We start from the raw sequence: 16,765 nt of genomic DNA on the forward strand, positions 1-16,765 counted from the left end.
GCTGAGCCCGGAATTAAATTCTTCCAGAAGAGATGCTTAGCATGGAGCCGCTCAATGTGGCGGAGGAGGGGAAATGTTCCCCCTCTCGTAAAATGGGCCTCTCATCTGGCCAGCTGGCTCTGGTGGGTTTTTAAATTGTGTTTGAAGAGCGGCTCTCCCCTTTGCTGGTGTTTGCAAGCCAGGCCAGAGTGGAACAGATGAACATGACTTTCCCATCTCATCACCAGGGGATTAGGCGCCCCGCACCCAGGCCAGAGTGGGGCTCCCCCACACCTACCAGGCACCCTGCTCTACCGGGGGTCTGGGTTTTGAGCCCCACCTCTGCTGGACCTGGGGGTGGGGCAGGGCTCTGTGGGGAGTCGGCACAGGTGGGGGTGGGGGGTAAGCTGGAAGCCTGCCCGGCTCTTCCCGACGCTTGTGTCCTCTGGACCATGCTCTGTGCTCCGCAGCAGACCGTGTCTATCCATTTCGGGTGGCTGACAGAAGCAAGAGCTCTTCTCCTCCGAATCTTTTTCCTTTTAACTCTACTCAGAACCATCGCCCTGTAGAAATGGCCTGGGGAATGGACCGTAGAGTTTAAGGAGCAGAGAGTGAACTGCAGAGGGGAGAGAAATCAAACCCCGTCATTCGCTGGCTTGGGCAGGTCACCCATGTATGAGGGTTGGGGCAGAGGGAAGACACCGCCCTGATGGGACCCTGGAGTCTACAGCTGACGGCTACTCACAGCTGGGAAGGCCTGTGGGCTGCCAGTGCTGGCCACTGGGTCCTCAGTGTCATGGCGCAGTCCCAGGGACAGCGTTTGAGCCTGTGCGTCTGTGAGGCAGGCCCCATCAGGTAGAGCAGCTAAATGTCCCCCAGCCCACCCCAGCCACCCCAGTCCTGCCCTGCATCAGAAGATCCACCACCAGCACATGCCAGGTAGGCGCCTCTGTGCGGTTCATCCACCTGTTAGCCTCAGGCTTCTTATCTATCAAATGGGAGCAAACCCAGATCTGCCTTCCCTTATAGGCTGCGTTAAGAGCAAAGGGACTGCAGTCTGTGGGGCATTCTTGTTCCCTGGCAGTTCCCTGGCACTCTGTGGGGCTTCTGTGCTCCCACTTGGCTGACCTGCCCTGTGCCAAGAATGACTTTAGTGTGACCAGCATGACCAGGTAACTGGAGGCTGAGCCCTGCCCAAGCCCCAGGGAATTGCAGCCTGCTGGGAGATGGTGGAGGGCAGGGAGCTTGGAGGAGATACACGAGGAGCAGAAGTTTTCCTCTTTCTTCCTCAGCTGGGCTTCGCTTCCCATCAGGCTGGCGAATTCAGAACAGTGACTGGTGGGACTGCTGTCCCCCATCAGCACCCTGAAAGGAAGGGGTGAGTGCCGTGGCTCTGTGGCCACCTGTCCTGAGATGTCTGGGTTGAATGCACTGCACAGTACATTTGATTCCTGTCGATGCCAAGGAAGGCCTCGGGAAGTCTGTTCTAACAAAGGCACTTGTGTCTGAGTCGTAATTGGCAAAGAAGCAGCCCTCCGGGCCTTTGAATGTGCTGCTCCTGCCACTTGGAGTGCAGGCTCTCTCCCCGCCTCCCCATATCCATCTGGCAAACTTCCCCCAACTGTTCAGGCTGCGGTCCAAGAGGGTGTCTTGTGGGAAGCACCCCCAGACCCCTCCTTCCTTCCTCCATACCTTGTGTCCCCTGTGCTCTAGCTGCAGGGTGGTGCCGGACTACAAACTCCCAGAGAGCATATACCAAGCCACCAGCACGGTGCAGGGCACATGGGGGTGGCCACATCTTCAGGGAACCACGGGACGGGTTGCAAATTGGGTGGGCAGCAGCTGCTGGCCAGTCAGACAGCCGTAGGATGACCAGCCTCTGGGGCTCCCGATGGCCAAGGCAGAGAACCCACTCGGAGAGGCCCCGTCATCCTGTCGTGCCCTGCCCTGCAGCTCCCACCCGTCTTCCAGCCCTGCCTGCTTGCTGCATCACAGTGTCTCCTACCTGTGGGAAGGACCCCCCAGGACATAGGTTTTCCGTGGACTGTAGAAACAGAGCTGCCTTGTGGCACGACCGTGAGGGGCTTCATTCATCTCATTGCTTCAGGATTGGCACTCCCTGTGGGTGTGCAAGGCATAGCCTCCGCCTTTGCCCGAGGTGGCCCAGTGCCCCTGCCCTGGGGCATTCCTTGTCCCTCTACTCCTGCATGGCCGGTACTGGCCTTTGGGGTCTTTGGGTCCACCTCTGGAGGTAGAGGCCATGTTCATCAATCATGTGGGGCACATGGTGTGGTAATAACAACAGAGCCTCTCAAGGGAGCTCCTAGAAACCAGGCCCAAGTGTGGGCAAATTGTGGCATGAATCCTCCCCACACGTTGCATGACATGAGATCGCCCTATGAGATGGCGAGGACGGATTGCTTTGGAGGGGGCAGGAGGGTTACCAATGTGTTTGAACCAATATTCAAATGTTCTTACATCGCGTTGAATAAAATGGGAGAAGAGACCCCCGACATCCTTTGTAGGCAAACGAGACAAACCCAGGAAGGAAAGGCCAGCTACAGGTCTGCCAAGGGCACAGTCCAGGATGGAAGCTAGGGCTTTCACTGCTAGATGTTTCTTAGAAAGGAGCCCAAGGCCACCCATTATGTGTGAATACCATCTCAGGTGTGCTGTCCTAGGGAAGCAAGAGTGGGGGAAAAGGGAAGTGAGGCAGGGATGGGAGAGAGCAGATGCAGGCTGGCCACAGCTTTGCAACAAAACACAGCTGGCTGCTCGGGTGCCCAGCATGCATCCGGAGAAGCCACATGAAGCCACATGGGGCCACCGCATCATAGACCAGTTGGCTGGGGGAGAAGAAAGTCAAGAAGTTTATCTCTTGTCTCCTTCCCATTTCCTGCCTCTCTTTGGTCAAAGCATATGTCCTGGGGCTTTTCCTGTCCCCACTTCAGAGAGTATCACCTGATCCCAGGCAGTGCGCAGCACAGGGGTCTCTCCATAGGAGTCACCTCCTTTTCTGGGGGCAGCCACAGCAGTGGCTTTATGACCGTGGGACTGAGTGGCAAGGTACACGGCCCGAGGGGTGGGCAGTGAGCAGATCTGGGGTGGCATGGAAGCTAAGTCCTGTTTCTTGGAATCGGCACAAAATGAGCCTGATTTCAGCAAAGGATTCGATGAGGAAAGGCTAAGGGGACTGTTGTCTGCAAAGGGAAACCTTTGTTTCCCTCATGGGCAGATACATTGGTCTTCGCATCTGGCGAGATCACGGTGAGCTATCCCTGTCTTCATCAAGAAACTGAATGTAAACTACAAGAAGTCAGCAACAGGGGCACCTGGGTGGCTCAGTGGTATAAGCCTCTGCCTTCGGCTCAGGTCATGATCCCAGGATCTTGGGATCGAGCCCCGCGTCGGGCTCTCTCTACTCCATGGGGAGCCTGCTTCCTCCTCTCTCTGCCTGCCTCTCTGCCTAGTTGTGATTTCTCTCTGTCAAATAAATAAATAAAAAATATTAAAAAAAAAAGAAAAAAGAAGTCAGCAACATGCAGAAAAACTCTGGATAGTTTTTAGGATAGATAGGAACTCAGCTGCCCACAACCCTTGTTCATTGAAGATGTATTGCTGTGTAACAAAATGCTACACACTCCAGAGGGTTAACATGACACACGGTTATTATCTCACGGTGTCTGTGGGCCAGGAGTCAGGGCACGGCTGGACGGAGTCCTTGTCTCTGGGTCTGGGTCGTACACAGCCGCAGTCAGGGGCTTAGCCAGGGCTGCGGTCTCCCTGGAGGCTTGGTTGGAGGAGGACCACGTTCAGGCTTCCTTGGGTTGTCAGCAGAATCCAGTTCCTTGCAGTCGTAGGACTGAGAGCTTCGGTTTCTTGCTGGATGTTGGCCAGAAATCTCTCTGAGCATCTAGGGGTCACCTGTAGTTCTTGCCACTTGGGGTTCCCCTGATGGCCGCTTGCATCCTCAGAGCCATCAAGGGAGGAAAAAAAGGGAGGTCCAACAAGACAGGTGTTACATCTCATGTAACATCCCATACGCATCGTCATGTATGGCCGCCCCTTTGCCATATTCTCTTGGTTAGAGGCAAGTCACGGGTCCCACCCACACTTAGCAAAGGGCATCCCATACAAGGGCATGAGCACAGGAGGCTGGGGGTGTGGAGGCCCCTTCGAGAGTCTGCCCACCACGTTTTGTTAGAACTCTACTTACGGGCAAAAGCATCAAATAAGTTACCCGCCCCCCAGCAGATTTGTATCAGGAACTAAGTTAAAAAAAAGAACAAAACCAAAACTCCATGGGGTGTGCTGAGTCAGCCTACGCAACCCTCTACAGCCCCCCAGTCTGTGCTGGTAGAGAAACAGGCCACGGTCCAGTCCATTCCACCCCTCCTGCATGTTCTTTGAAAGGCCAAGAAAATGGGCTCCGTCAACAGAAAGGGAGCCTTACTCCAGCCTTACTCCGTTGTCAATATTTAAAAAGCTTTCTACCATTAAAAGGACAATTCTCTGCTTAAATATCAACAAACCAGAACATTCAATTACCTAGAAAATCCCCATTCCTAAAATGTTCAGGGAACCTGAGCCTGCTCAATAAAAACAAAGCCAGAGATTCTGCGTCCCATGCAGTGGTCATTTGTAGACTTGCATGGAACGAGTGAGCAGCCACTGAATTGAAGGGACCTCCGTTGGGGCGGGAAGGGGGGCTCAGATTCGGGGCTGTCTTAGTTGGCCCCCACCTGCGGCTGTCTCTTCCTCCGGGCCTTTCTCCGTGGCTCCCGCCTACCTGGCCTCACGTAGGCTCAGCCACTGTGTCAAGACGTAATTGACTAAGTGCCTCGGGCCAGTCCAGGCTCTACTGAGCCCATCAGGGCAGGAACAATGAGGTGGCACCTTAAAGGAGGGAGGCGATTTCTAAGGCTCATGGTTGATGGCCCGCAGTCGCTGTGATTACCATTTTAATTGCACGGCCACCACTACCTGATAGTCAGGGTGCAGATTTCAAAGACCACAAAGCACTCTGCAGGCTTTAAAAAGGGACCTGGAACAATCTGTTTCAGACCAGAAGGAGCTCATTGTGATATCTTTCTCTCGTGGGCTCCACGTTGCAGACTCTCCCAGAAAGGACAGATCTGACCGTCTGTATATATCAAGGTCTGACTCAGATCCCACCTCCTCTGGGACTTTTCCCCAAACCCGTACTCCTTCCCATTCCTCACATGACCCTGGTCCACTCCCTGACCTGGAACCCCTTCAAACAAAAGAAAAAACCCACAAAATTCTGACATCTCTCCCCGTGGTGTTTTGAGATGAAAATACCTTCACACTCTATCTTACACTCCCAGTGGGGTGCTTCCTTCTTAGTGGCCAGCAGGCATGTCTCGTTCTTTGTCGGGATCCGTAAAACTGCCACAGTGCTCTGTGCGTTGGTGAGGTTTTTGCACCCCTTGTGCCTCGTGCTTGGCACATTTGTGACTCAAAACACTGCCTCAGTTAAGTCCAATTTTGTGAGCTTTCCAGAGGAGAATGCTTACAGCTGCTTTTTTCTTTTTCAGAGTGAACAGTGTATTTAATAAAAAGCCATTGTATTGGGCATACAGGAAACGCTTAATACGTGGGATCTGTTCTCACGGCTTAGAACCCACAATCAGTACCAACTTGGGGTTCATGAGTTGACAATGACCCAAGCCAAGATATGTCAGCCCTTCCTGATTTTTTTTTTTTAAGACAGGTATATTGAGGAATAATGGATACGCAGTAACATCTGTCCTAGTGAGTGGACAGTTCTGAGTTTTGGAGAACCAGGTACAATTGCTGTACAGTTTCTTTAGCCATAAATTCCAGCACGTTATGATCAGGAGCTCTTCTTCATCATGTGGTCTCCTGCACACTTCGTCTGGAGTACTCGGCTCCCGCTTCCAGAAAAAAAAAATGCTCTTTTTTCTTCTCTTGGCCAGTCTAGGAGCCATTTCCCACTTGACCTCTGGGAGCATCTCTCCTGAGGGGGCAAATCCAGAGTCAGAACAAAGTGTCAGGGTTGGTGTAGTTCTAAGAGGCCTCCCTTGGTGGCAAGAACACAAGAATGTGGTTGGGTCATAACAAAGCACATTTGGATCACTGAAATTTGGCGGGAGGCAGGGCAGGCTGGTAGGACACAGTCTGTCCGTGTGCACGTGCTCACTGTTGGGTCCTGTCCACACTGGCTGTGCGTGGGTGGGACAGGTAGAGGAGGGGGGAGTATGGGCTGCAGACGTTTAGGAGCCTCTCTGAGGGCAGGGACAATGTCGTATCCTGACTTACGTCCCCAGCACTTCGCATGGCTTGTATTGGTGTCTGTTGAGGGACCGAGTAAGTGGTCATGGGTCACCATGGGGCGGGGCCACGCCATCGTGGAGCAGACCTGTCCATCACGCGCTGGTTTCTGAAGACAGTGGGGCGGGGGGGGGGGGGGTGGTCTCTGCTCTCCAGGGGGCCCTCCCGTCCATCTGCGATGACATCAGCAGCCCCCTCACTTCTGTGCTTGCAGAACTACTTTGAGAGCTACCTGACCGTCGCCTCCACCGTCTCCAACGTGCTGTGCCTCATGGCAAACTTCCTGCTCGTCAACAGGTAGGCCATGTCCCTCCCTCTGCCAGCCCCACCCTGTGCCTCCAGCCCTGTCCCAGTGCCTCTAGCTCATGGCTACTGGTGTGGGCTACTGGTTTTCAGCTGCTGCAGGGGCAGGCCCCCAAGTAGGAGTCCAGCAGGAAAGACCGAAATGTCAGACGGCCAGGGTCCCATTGAGGGAAGCCAGGACTGGGAGCTGGACTTTCACTTCCCAGCCACATGCTAGGACCCTGTGTCAGCAGCCAGCAGAAGGCATGTGGGGACCCTCCTCTTCCTCCTTTTCCATCTGGGGAGCCTGTCTCTTACCAGCTGCCTGAGTTGCAGACGGTATGGCCGGAGGCCAGCATGTGGATGGTGGGGGTGGCCCCCGGGGGGGAGGGGTGGCCCCTGGGGGGGAGGGGTGGACAAGACCTGTGGAAGCTGGTCTTTTTTAAGATTTTAAAAATGTATTTATTTTAGAGATAGAGGTGGGGAGAGCCGGCAGGGAGGAGCAGAGCGAGGGGGACAAACAAACTCTACTCAGTGCAGAGCCCAATGCAGAACTCGATCCCACGACCCTGAGATCATGACCTGAGCTGAAACCAACAGTCAGACACTAACTGACGGACCCACCTGCCAGCAGTTCTGAGAGTGTCAAGAGCCTGGCTCCCCACGATTCTGGCTCTCGCTCCGTGGAATGCGCCGCCAGCTCGTGTGCTGACTACTCATAGAGGCCCTGTGGGGACCTCCTGACACTGTGTTAGAGTGGGGGCTGGGAGAGAGCCCCATGGCTGCGCTGTGGTGGAAGAAATGATGCAGGAGACAGCCGGGCAAGTTAGCATGGCCCTTGACTCCACCAGGGGACTCTTAGCATCTGTTCTCCATTGCGGGTTGCAGGAACACGAGCCCTAGCTCCTTGGCCCACATTTCCCCTAAGCTACCAACAGGAACCTGGGTTCCTTTGGGCCCAGTCGCCTGGAACCTTAGATCCCTCATGGCCTCTGCTAACTTTGCAGTGCTGGCCTGGATCTCTGGTGGAACAGTCTCCGAGGCAGGTCTCGCCTCAGGCAGTGTGCTCTGACTGATGGGCGGGGTCTGCTCTGAGCATGGGAAGAGAGAGGCAGCATGTCGGCTAAGCCTGGATAGACCAGTCCTTCCAAACATATTATGCAATGGGGCTATTGCAATTATCTGTCGTGGCATTCAAGTGATCCCCAAGTGTGGTCGCGGTTTAAACACTAACAGTAATGAGTCTGTCTCACGATCTGGGCGTCATTGGGCTAGTTGGCATCTCTGTCTTTCTGCCTCTCATGTGGTCGCAGACAGTGCGGCTGGAGCTGCTGGCCCTTCTCTGGCCCCCGTCTCCTTCTCCTCTCATCTCCCCTCCCCTCCCCATGGTCTCTTGCACGTTGGTCTCAGGTAGTAGGACTTTCCGTCTCGTGGCTGAAGAGCAGGTGCTTGAACGAGCAAGGCAGAAGGTACATGGTTTCTGTAAGCTAGTCTCTGTGGCCACACAGTGTCACTTAAGCTGGATTGGCTGGGCAAGCACTCCTCAAGGTCACTTGGTTTCGAGGGGATATAGACCCACCTGCCGATGGAAGGAGAGACAAAGAATTTGTACCCATTTTAAAACCAAAGTGCAGGCCGTAAGGGTGAGGCTCAGATGGCCTTGAGATAAGCCTACTTACCATTACCTTGCCTCTTCCTGCCTTCCCCTGGCACACGGGGCTACCCTCCATGTCCTCAAAGGTGGGGCGCAGCCTCCAGAGCACCCCCCCCCCAGGAGGAATGAGTGGAGGAATGGAGCTCAGAGCAGGGCCAAGTATTCCCTCCGCACTCCTGGTCCCTGGAGGGAAGAGCTGTAGGAGAGAAGGCAGGAAGAAGGGAAGGGAACAGAAGGGAGGAAGATGAGGAAGAGGGGGTGACAGCCAAGGTGATGGAGGGCCCCTTGGTCTCTCACCACCCCCTCCTTTCTAGGACTTTCTCGTGACCCTCTCTGTCCGCTTGCCTGGCTGGCCTGGGGACGCAGGTTTGTCCAGCGGAGACAACCCGGGCTCATGTAAGTGAGAGCCCCTACTCCCTTCTAGATCTGGTGTCAGTGTCTGAACTCTAACAAGGGGTGATGCCTGGTGACACACAATAACCCGAGAGGGAGACCCTGACATGAGCCCCTTTCCAGGGGGAAGTCAGGAGCTATACCCAAGACCACAGGACCAGTGCGGGGTAGCTTAGGCTGGCGTTGTACGTCCTCTGTGGTCATGAGATCCAGCAGGCCAGAAGCTGGCCTGGGACAGGGGTCAGCAACAGGGAAAGTCGGCCCTCAGGACACTCGGGTAGCACCTCAGAGCCCTCGTACCCCTTAGAGCTTTGTCTCCTTTAATCCTCCCAACAGCTGGAGAGCCGGAAACTCAGTACCTTGCTTTACAGATGGGAAGATAGGCACACAGAGATCAAATTCACAGGGTGAGTCCAGATGGGAACTGGGACCCTTCTCGCCCCATACTTGACTTGGAACCTCTGGGTCCCCCAGCTCCTCCCTGTGGCCAGAGCCACACGTCAGAGCCTTCTGCCCTGGCTTCAGACAGCTGGAAGGAAGGAGGTGGTAAAGGAGGTCTAGGTCTGTCTGCAGTGGGGACAGGGGACCACCCAGGTAGCCACCCTCCCAAGGTTAGCCAGGGAGCTGGCTGTGAAGGCTCAGCACTATAGGGCTTCTTCCAGAAGTTTCAGCCCACCCCAGGGCCTGCCCTTGCCCTCCTCCCTGTAGGAGAGGAATGAAGGCAGTGTGGGGAACGCTTGCGGGCCTCCGTCTGTTTCTGGGCTGTGGGAAGATGGTTTGCAGCTAAGCTGTTTTTTATTTAATGTGCGAGATTGAAACATCTCCTTTTCTCCCCTCCTGGAGAACCCTGGCTTTCTCTGACTGGCTCATCCATAATCTCCAAGTGTTTTATTATGTTAAATCTGTAGCATCATAAATACTTATGAGTAGAATTTACATTTGAGAGACTTACGAAGAAATCAGTCCCCTGGGGTCCTGAACAAGGGGGTGGGGAGCTGGCAGCCCTAGCCCTTGCCCAGAATCTCACATTCCTGTGGCCTGCCCAGGGTCCTGGGGCCGAAGCAGTTGTCTCAGCCATCCCCTGTCCCAGAGCAGAACCCCTGACACCAGGGCATCCCTTGTCCAGACTGTCTCTACCATCTTGACGATGTCCCTGTCCCCCGCGTCACTCTCTCGGCCCAGGTGGAAGAAGCAGAGAGAGGCCAGCGTGCCCCTGTTGTTGCACATGGGGTGGGTTCCATGCAGCACATCTCAAGCTTCGTGGGCATTGAAGAGAGCCCCATGCAGGACCCCTGAGGACCTGGGGCAGGATGGGTCACGTGGCAGGTGATTTGCAAGCAAGGAGGAGGCCCGTGCAGGCGAGGGACCTGCGGGGACTCCGTTGCTCCTGGCCTGCCTTTGGCATTTACCTCCTCACCTCCCACCACCCTGGGAGTGCTGGGCGAGTAGTCCCCCAGCTCTCTCCAGAGCAACCTTCCTGTAGGGGCAACTAATTACCTTGTTGGGACAGGCGCCAGAGAGCTCCTGGGACACCATCAGCATTCCTGGCATGGTCTTCGTCTTCATGGGGGCTGGGAGGAGGTGGTTAGAGGCAGAGCCCATGCCTGAGGCTGGCTGGAAACTCAGTATTTCCAGTGGTCTGCCTGCCATGCTTGGGGGGTCAAGAAGCAGAAAGTCTCCCTCCCCTGCTAACAAACCTTGCCTGTCAGTTTGTGCAGTCCAGCGGGGACTCACCAGATCCCGCCCAGGCCCTCTGTCCACCCTGGAGGGGGGCGGGGGAGAACAAGACAGAGCTCTGTCCTGGCAGCACTCCTCCTGTCTCTAGTCTGCCCTGGGCCTCCTTCTTGCCCCAGGGATCTGGTAAAACTTTTTGGACTCGGTCCCCACCCTCTCTTTCTCTGTGACTATCTTTTTTTTTTTTTTTAAAGATTATTTATTTATTTATTTGACAGAGAGAGAGATCACAAGTAGGCAGAGAGGCAGGCAGAGAGAGAGGAGGAAGCAGGCTCCCTGCAGAGCAGAGAGCCCAATGCGGGGCTCGATCCCAGGACCCTGAGATCATGCCCTGAGCCGAAGGCAGTGGCTTAATCCACTGAGCCACCCAGGCGCCCCTCTCTGTGACTATCTTAATATTTACAATTGTAAATGGGAACGTTATGCTGACCCAGGCTCTGGGCTCTTACTGGCTCTTATCTTTGGGGCATGGGACAGCTTCAGCTGCTGGGAGAGGGTGGAGGGCACTGTGCAACCCGGCTGAGTGTGGAGAACCAGTCCAAGCATCAGAGGTAGGCCTGACCACCAGCCTCCAGGATCGCTGGTGTGCACTTACACTAGATACTCTGGGCCCCAAGGGGTCCGGGTGCTCTACCTGGCTGCCCCCCAAGCTCCTGCCAAGAATGAGGCCCCTGCAGACCCTGGGAAGATGCATCGTGGTGTAGGGTTCCCCAGCAACAGCCCCTGCAACAGGGATTTGAAGTGCGAGCCCTTTACTTGGGAGGTGAAGGTAGGAGAATGGAGAAGGGGCATGAGAGGGGAAGGCAGCCAATAAAGGATGGCTTACCAAACCAGCTCCCACAGAAAGAGACCGAGCTTGACCTGCCTGGGGACTCTGAGACCCAGTATGGAAGGCACACCTGAGGGGGAGGGAGCCGGGGTGTTTATCCACCGGCTGCCTGCTGCCCCCATCCTTGGTCGAAAGCTGCTCTTGGGAGGTGTTACTTGCACTTGGGAGGCTGTCGCTTGCAGCCTGCTTCCTGGTAGAGAGATGGTGCATGGGCAGGTCACCCACCAGCTAGAAGCCTTGATGTGCCTCTTTGTGTGAGTTGGCATTCTTGGTAACAAACAACAGAGACACAAAAAGGGTTTTCTCATTCCTGACCTGGAAAATTAAAATCAGGGCTGCTGCCACAAATTGCCACACATTGCTAGATCTAGGGGATCGCGTATGTGCCCAGGGCTGTCCTATTGCACAGTCCCTGGGCTCTGTGTGTGTCTGCCTGGCTTCATCCCAAATGTGGTCTCTCTCCATGCAGCTGGCCACGTGACAACCAGCAGCCCCTAACACGGTCATGGCAGGGAAGGAATTTCTCTCCACCTTTCAGTCCTGGAGGGCCCTCACTGGCCCTGCCTGGCTCACATGCTAATCCCTAACCCAAACCAGTGACTCGCCCCGTGGCATGGGACACTCCAGTCACCCCAGACCCAGTCTTCATGTGTCCATCATCTGTGGTTGGTCAGGGTGGACAGGGTGACTAGCCACTTCTCCAGAACAACTTGGCATGGAAGAAAGAGCGTGCCTCAGGGAAAGGATGCTGGCAGACCAAACCTGCACATGCACCCTACACCCTGCCCTGAGGGTCAAGCCTTTGCACTTAGCAGCTGGACCTGGCCCTCCAGGATAGGGCCCTGCTTCCCTCTGGCCTCTGCTCTCGATCTCTCCTGCAGCCCAAGGCCAGGACCCTGCACGTGCCGTGTTCCCTCTCACCAGACACGTGCCCTCACATCCCAACACACCGTATACTCCAGATTGGGTACCTCCTCCAGAAAGACTGTGCGATCCTCAGGCTGTGTTTTGTACCCCCTTGGATGCACCCAGAATGCCCTGGGGCCCTCCCGATGGAGCACTGTGCACACTAAAGCAAAATGCCTGGCCATGGTCTGTCTGGGGCCCGGGTCACCCGGAAGGGGGTTTGACACACCAGAACTGTCTGATACTTGTTTGCTTAACAGACACCAGAGAGAATGCATGTTGGCAGATAGCCCTGAGCGGAGGCTCAGCAGACCTGGGTTCTCTTCCCTGCTCCCCGTGGAATCACACCGTGACCTTGAACTGCCCCTTCACATCTGCAGGCTTCCCTCTGCCCCTTTACGCAGCGGAGGTGGCACCTGCCCTCCCTCCAGCGAGGATCAGAACGAAGATCAGAGAAAACTCCAGTTAGCCCGGAGCCGCAAAAGCACTTTGAAAAATCCTTGCTTCTCATGCTCATCATTTCACACCTATTTATGTACATATATATGTAGATGCTTTTTTTTTTTTTACCTTTCAGGTCTTTCTTTTTTATTAAAAAAAAATTTTTTTTTTATGTGTGTATAACTAATCTGGCTTTTCTCCCAGCCCCCACCCACTGGTTCGCAGGAAAATTAACCAAATATCCAATCCGGCTTAAAGCTTAGTCTAATCTGATGATTTAAACAGCCCCTTTCCATAATATTCTCTCTCTCTGGAATAAAAATGTGCAGTTTCCTGGAGAGCCAGCCTTCCCCGCTCCTCCCTTCAGGGAAGCGTCTGAGTGGTTGGGGGCCCGGAGGAGCGTGTGGTTTGCATTGTGGGTGTGGGACTGGCTCAGGGCTGCTCTGGCTTGGCATCAGCAGCTGCCCGTGACAGCTGAGACCATCGCGGGAGAATCCTTCTGCCCTGGCCTGTTCTGGACCACCCAGATTCCCTTCCTTCCAAGAAGGCCTTAGAGTGTCCTTCTGAGAGTACAGACTGGAGCCAGTCCTCTCGGGGTCACAGTGAGTGACCTTGAGCAAGTTCTTTAGCATCTCTGATCTCTGTTTCCTTCCTTGTACGTGCAGGACAGGTCAGAGGGCCTGTCTTGCAGGGCTGGCGTGAGAAGGCAACAAGTCAGCATGTAGAAACATTCCCAAGGGTACTTGGCACAAATTTAGTACTATCTGGGTGATTTCTCTATGATGACGATGGTGTTGGTCGTCTCCCTCCTCCCCCCACTAAGTTTTGGGAGAAGGAAGCCCAGAGGGTGGTGGCTTTGTTGAAACACTAGCCCTGTGGTGGGAGGGAGAGCAGGGGCTTGCCTCGAGCCCTCCTGTCCTGTCCTTGAACCTCACAGCAAGATGAAAAGAAGACATGTCCACCGAGCATTTGCCCTGAGCTGATGCTGCCCCCTGTACTATGCACGCTCCCCTCCAGAGACCCTCACCACCACCCCTGCAGGTGGATCCATCCTCCTCCCTGCTGTACAGACGCAGGAACTGAAACCAGAGAGACTGAGTCGCTGACCCAAGGCCACACAGCTAGTGAGCCAGGAAGGCAGGATTCAGGCCCAGGCCTCCCAGCTGCAGAGTGTCCCTTAAGAACCTTCCCCACCGGCCCAAGGGGATCTGTGATCACTTCTGGCATCCCTCCACCCTGCCCAGGGTTCCGATTCGAGTCCGTGTACTGGCCTCGCTGACTGTCATGCTGGCCATCTTCTTGGTGATGACCGCACTAGTGAAGGTGGACACCTCCTCCTGGACCTATGGCTTCTTTGCTGTCACCATCATCTGCATGGCGATCCTCAGCGGGACCTCCACCATCTTCAATAGCAGCGTCTTCGGCATGACGGGCTCCTTCCCCATGAGGAATTCCCAGGCGCTGATATCAGGTGAGAGCCGGCCTCCAGACAGCCGACCAGGTTAGTCTATCTGGGGGTCATGCAGAGGGACATGCAGTGACCCTTCCAGAAAAGGCAACAAGTGTTAGCTCTATTTGCACTGTCTGTTACTGGGTAACAAAGCACCCCAAAACTTCATGGCTTCGAACAATAGGAGTCATGTCTTTGGCTCACAGATCTGCAACCTGGGCAGGAGTCGGCAGGGACAGCTCAGCTCTCCTCTGCCCTGCATGGCATTAGCCGATAGAGCAGAGCAGGGCTGGAGGGCCCACTCTGAGAAACTCAGCCAGGCTGGGGCCTGGGGGGCCTCTCTACCAGGGTCTCAGCATGGCTGGGTGGGCTTCCCCGGGGCATGGTGCCTGGTGCCTGGGTCACCAGAGTGAGCATCCCAGGAGACCCAGGCAGAAGCATTATTTCCTTTCATAGCTTAGATGTGGAAGCCATTTAGGGCCACGCCCACCATAGCCACGAGCCCATGGGCCTTTGAGGGGAGAGAACACAGACCCACACGCATCAGTGGGAGAGCATGAAAATCATCCTGTAAGAAGAGCAGCTGGGAGGGAAGCCAGTTGTAGCCCCTTTCGGCAAACACATCCGTCTACCAAGTGCATCTCCTGCAACAACATTCCTTTCTTCCCTTCCTCCTCGTCCCCTCGCCTTCTTCTGTCCCCTGCCTTCTCTTTCCTTTGCCTTCCTCTTAGCTTCTCCCCCTTTTCTTCCTTTCTCATTTTATAGAAGACCTACTATGTGCCAGGGATTCAAAGATGAACAGACCCAGCCTCTCGGGAGCCAATAGCCTAGCAAATAAGCACCTCCATGACCCTGAACTTTGGCCGTCTCTGGAAACGCAGATGCACCACTTGGGTCAACTCCTTTGACTGAAGTTTGATGCTGATCCTAAGCTCGTGGTCCAGGCCTTTAGCAGCTCTGTTCCCTCACTCAGATGTCCCAACAAGAAAAAAAGGAGGAGGGTCAGTAAGAATCTGTGCTTTCACAGAAAACCACCATCCCTTAATGCGAGACTGGGAACTCAGCGGCTGTGTTCAGCATCTGCGCACGTCCCTGTTGTGTGAAGGAGGGGAGGGTCGTAAGCTTTGCCCACTTGAGAAGAATTTCACAAAGAATCTCTTCTGTGTCCGTGAACATCAGTAATAGATCTGTATCTCTCCCCCGAGCCTCCCATCCCTTCTCAGCTCAGCACTGGAGGTGTTCCTACCTGCAGATCAGAGTTCAGATGTGTGCGCAAGTCTGTTTGCCATTTTGGACATAAGATTAGGCTTTTGGCTCTGTCCGGGGAAATCCTTGGGTCTAAAGTAAAATGGAAGTGGGCCCGTGGCTAAGTTTCTTGAGTACAGTCACTATGCCTGTAGCAGGGCTTTGAGAAGGACATGCCTAGCCTGAGGGAAATGGCCCCCAAGCACTGGATGTGATCTCGTCAGTCACCTGAGTCTCAGAGAGAAACCCCTCATCTCCCTCCATCCTGCCGGCAGATGTATTTTCCTTACAACCACCTTGCTGGCTACCTGTCTCAGTGACCAAACCCACATTTATGCTGGCAGGGGGTCCTTCGGGTTCATCTGGCCACCCGGGAATCTTCTCGAAAAGCGGACTCTCCTGTGAATTTTTCAGAAATTCCATGTTTGAAAAAGTGGAGAAGTCCGGCTCTCACACTTCAGCACTGATTACCCCGGGCCCTAAGCCAGAGTCATCACTCTGCAGGGGGTTGGGTGGAGCCATCGGGCGCCCCTCACCCTGGAATATCCGAGGTGGCCCTGGCTCCCAGAGGCCCCACCGCCACCTCCCCAGCCCCCGTTATTTCTGGACCAGAGGAACCCATCTGTGAATTCTGCGTGTGTAGGCATCCAAGGAACAATTCATTTGTTTTGTACTGGTGTTTTTTTAAACCCCTCATTTGCATGTATTTCCATAACTGATGAGATAAAAGTAGGGAGTCATGAAAGATGAGCTCCCGGAGGCCTGGTTTGTTGTTGATGATAATATTGTAAATTCCCTACAAGTTGGGGAGAGAGAGGGAAATCAATAGGCAGTCATGTTAAGATCTCTTCCTTAGGCAGCCGGCAAGTGTCTTACTCAAATTGAGCTCCAGTTCTTACAAAACATCCAGGTGGGGATTACAGCTTCTCTGAAGCTGGCACCCTCTTGGCGAGGGGTTTACCCTGTTGCTGCTTTGATGTAGGAAGGACAGAAATAGCCAAACACCTAATCGGGAATCTGAGAGGTTCATAGGCACTCCTCTGTGCCAGGCACCGTTCTCAAGGCTTTTGGGCTCAGGATCCTTTTTATCTTCGTAAGAGCCCTTTGATGTGGGCATTAGTAACATCCCCATCTTACAGCTGAGGACATGGAAGCACAGAGAGTTTCAGTGACGTGCTGAAGGCCACACAGCCAGAAGAGGTAGAATCAGGATGGGACTCAGATGTTCTGGTTCCAGAGTCTGCTCTTTGTCTTCGCTGTGCTAACCTTGAGCTCTTCGCTGTCCTTTCAAATCCCGATCTCCGGCCCCGCCTGGGCGAATAAAGCTCACAGGGAGGTTAGGGAGGAAGGATCTGCGGTGGGAGGCAGTGGGCTGTTCCCAGCAGAGCCACAGTGGGGTCGGGCAGAGTGTGGGTGAGGCCCTCAACCGTTGCTCAGCTCCTGCTCTGTGCAGCACCCAGCAGAGAGTGCCACCTGGTCACATCTGCGTGACAATGACAGGGCTGTCCCTGCCTGCACAGAACACTTTGCTATTTGC

The 16,765-nt window shown here is 54.6% G+C and overlaps 1 protein-coding gene across 2 annotated transcripts in view; it reads left to right on the forward strand.

Moving 5' to 3' along the window:
* Nucleotides 1–16,765, forward strand: part of SLC29A3 (solute carrier family 29 member 3) — a 41,443-nt gene that overhangs the window by 17,084 nt on the left and 7,594 nt on the right. For both annotated transcript variants that reach the window (XM_046026135.1, XM_046026136.1), the window contains exons 4-5: nt 6,509–6,591; nt 13,778–14,004. In XM_046026135.1, the coding sequence (XP_045882091.1) occupies nt 6,509–6,591; nt 13,778–14,004 (310 nt within the window). The remainder of the gene's footprint in view (nt 1–6,508; nt 6,592–13,777; nt 14,005–16,765) is intronic.

The sequence above is a fragment of the Meles meles genome, chromosome 13 (assembly GCF_922984935.1).
Source record: "Meles meles chromosome 13, mMelMel3.1 paternal haplotype, whole genome shotgun sequence".
Classification (NCBI taxonomy): domain Eukaryota; kingdom Metazoa; phylum Chordata; class Mammalia; order Carnivora; family Mustelidae; genus Meles; species Meles meles.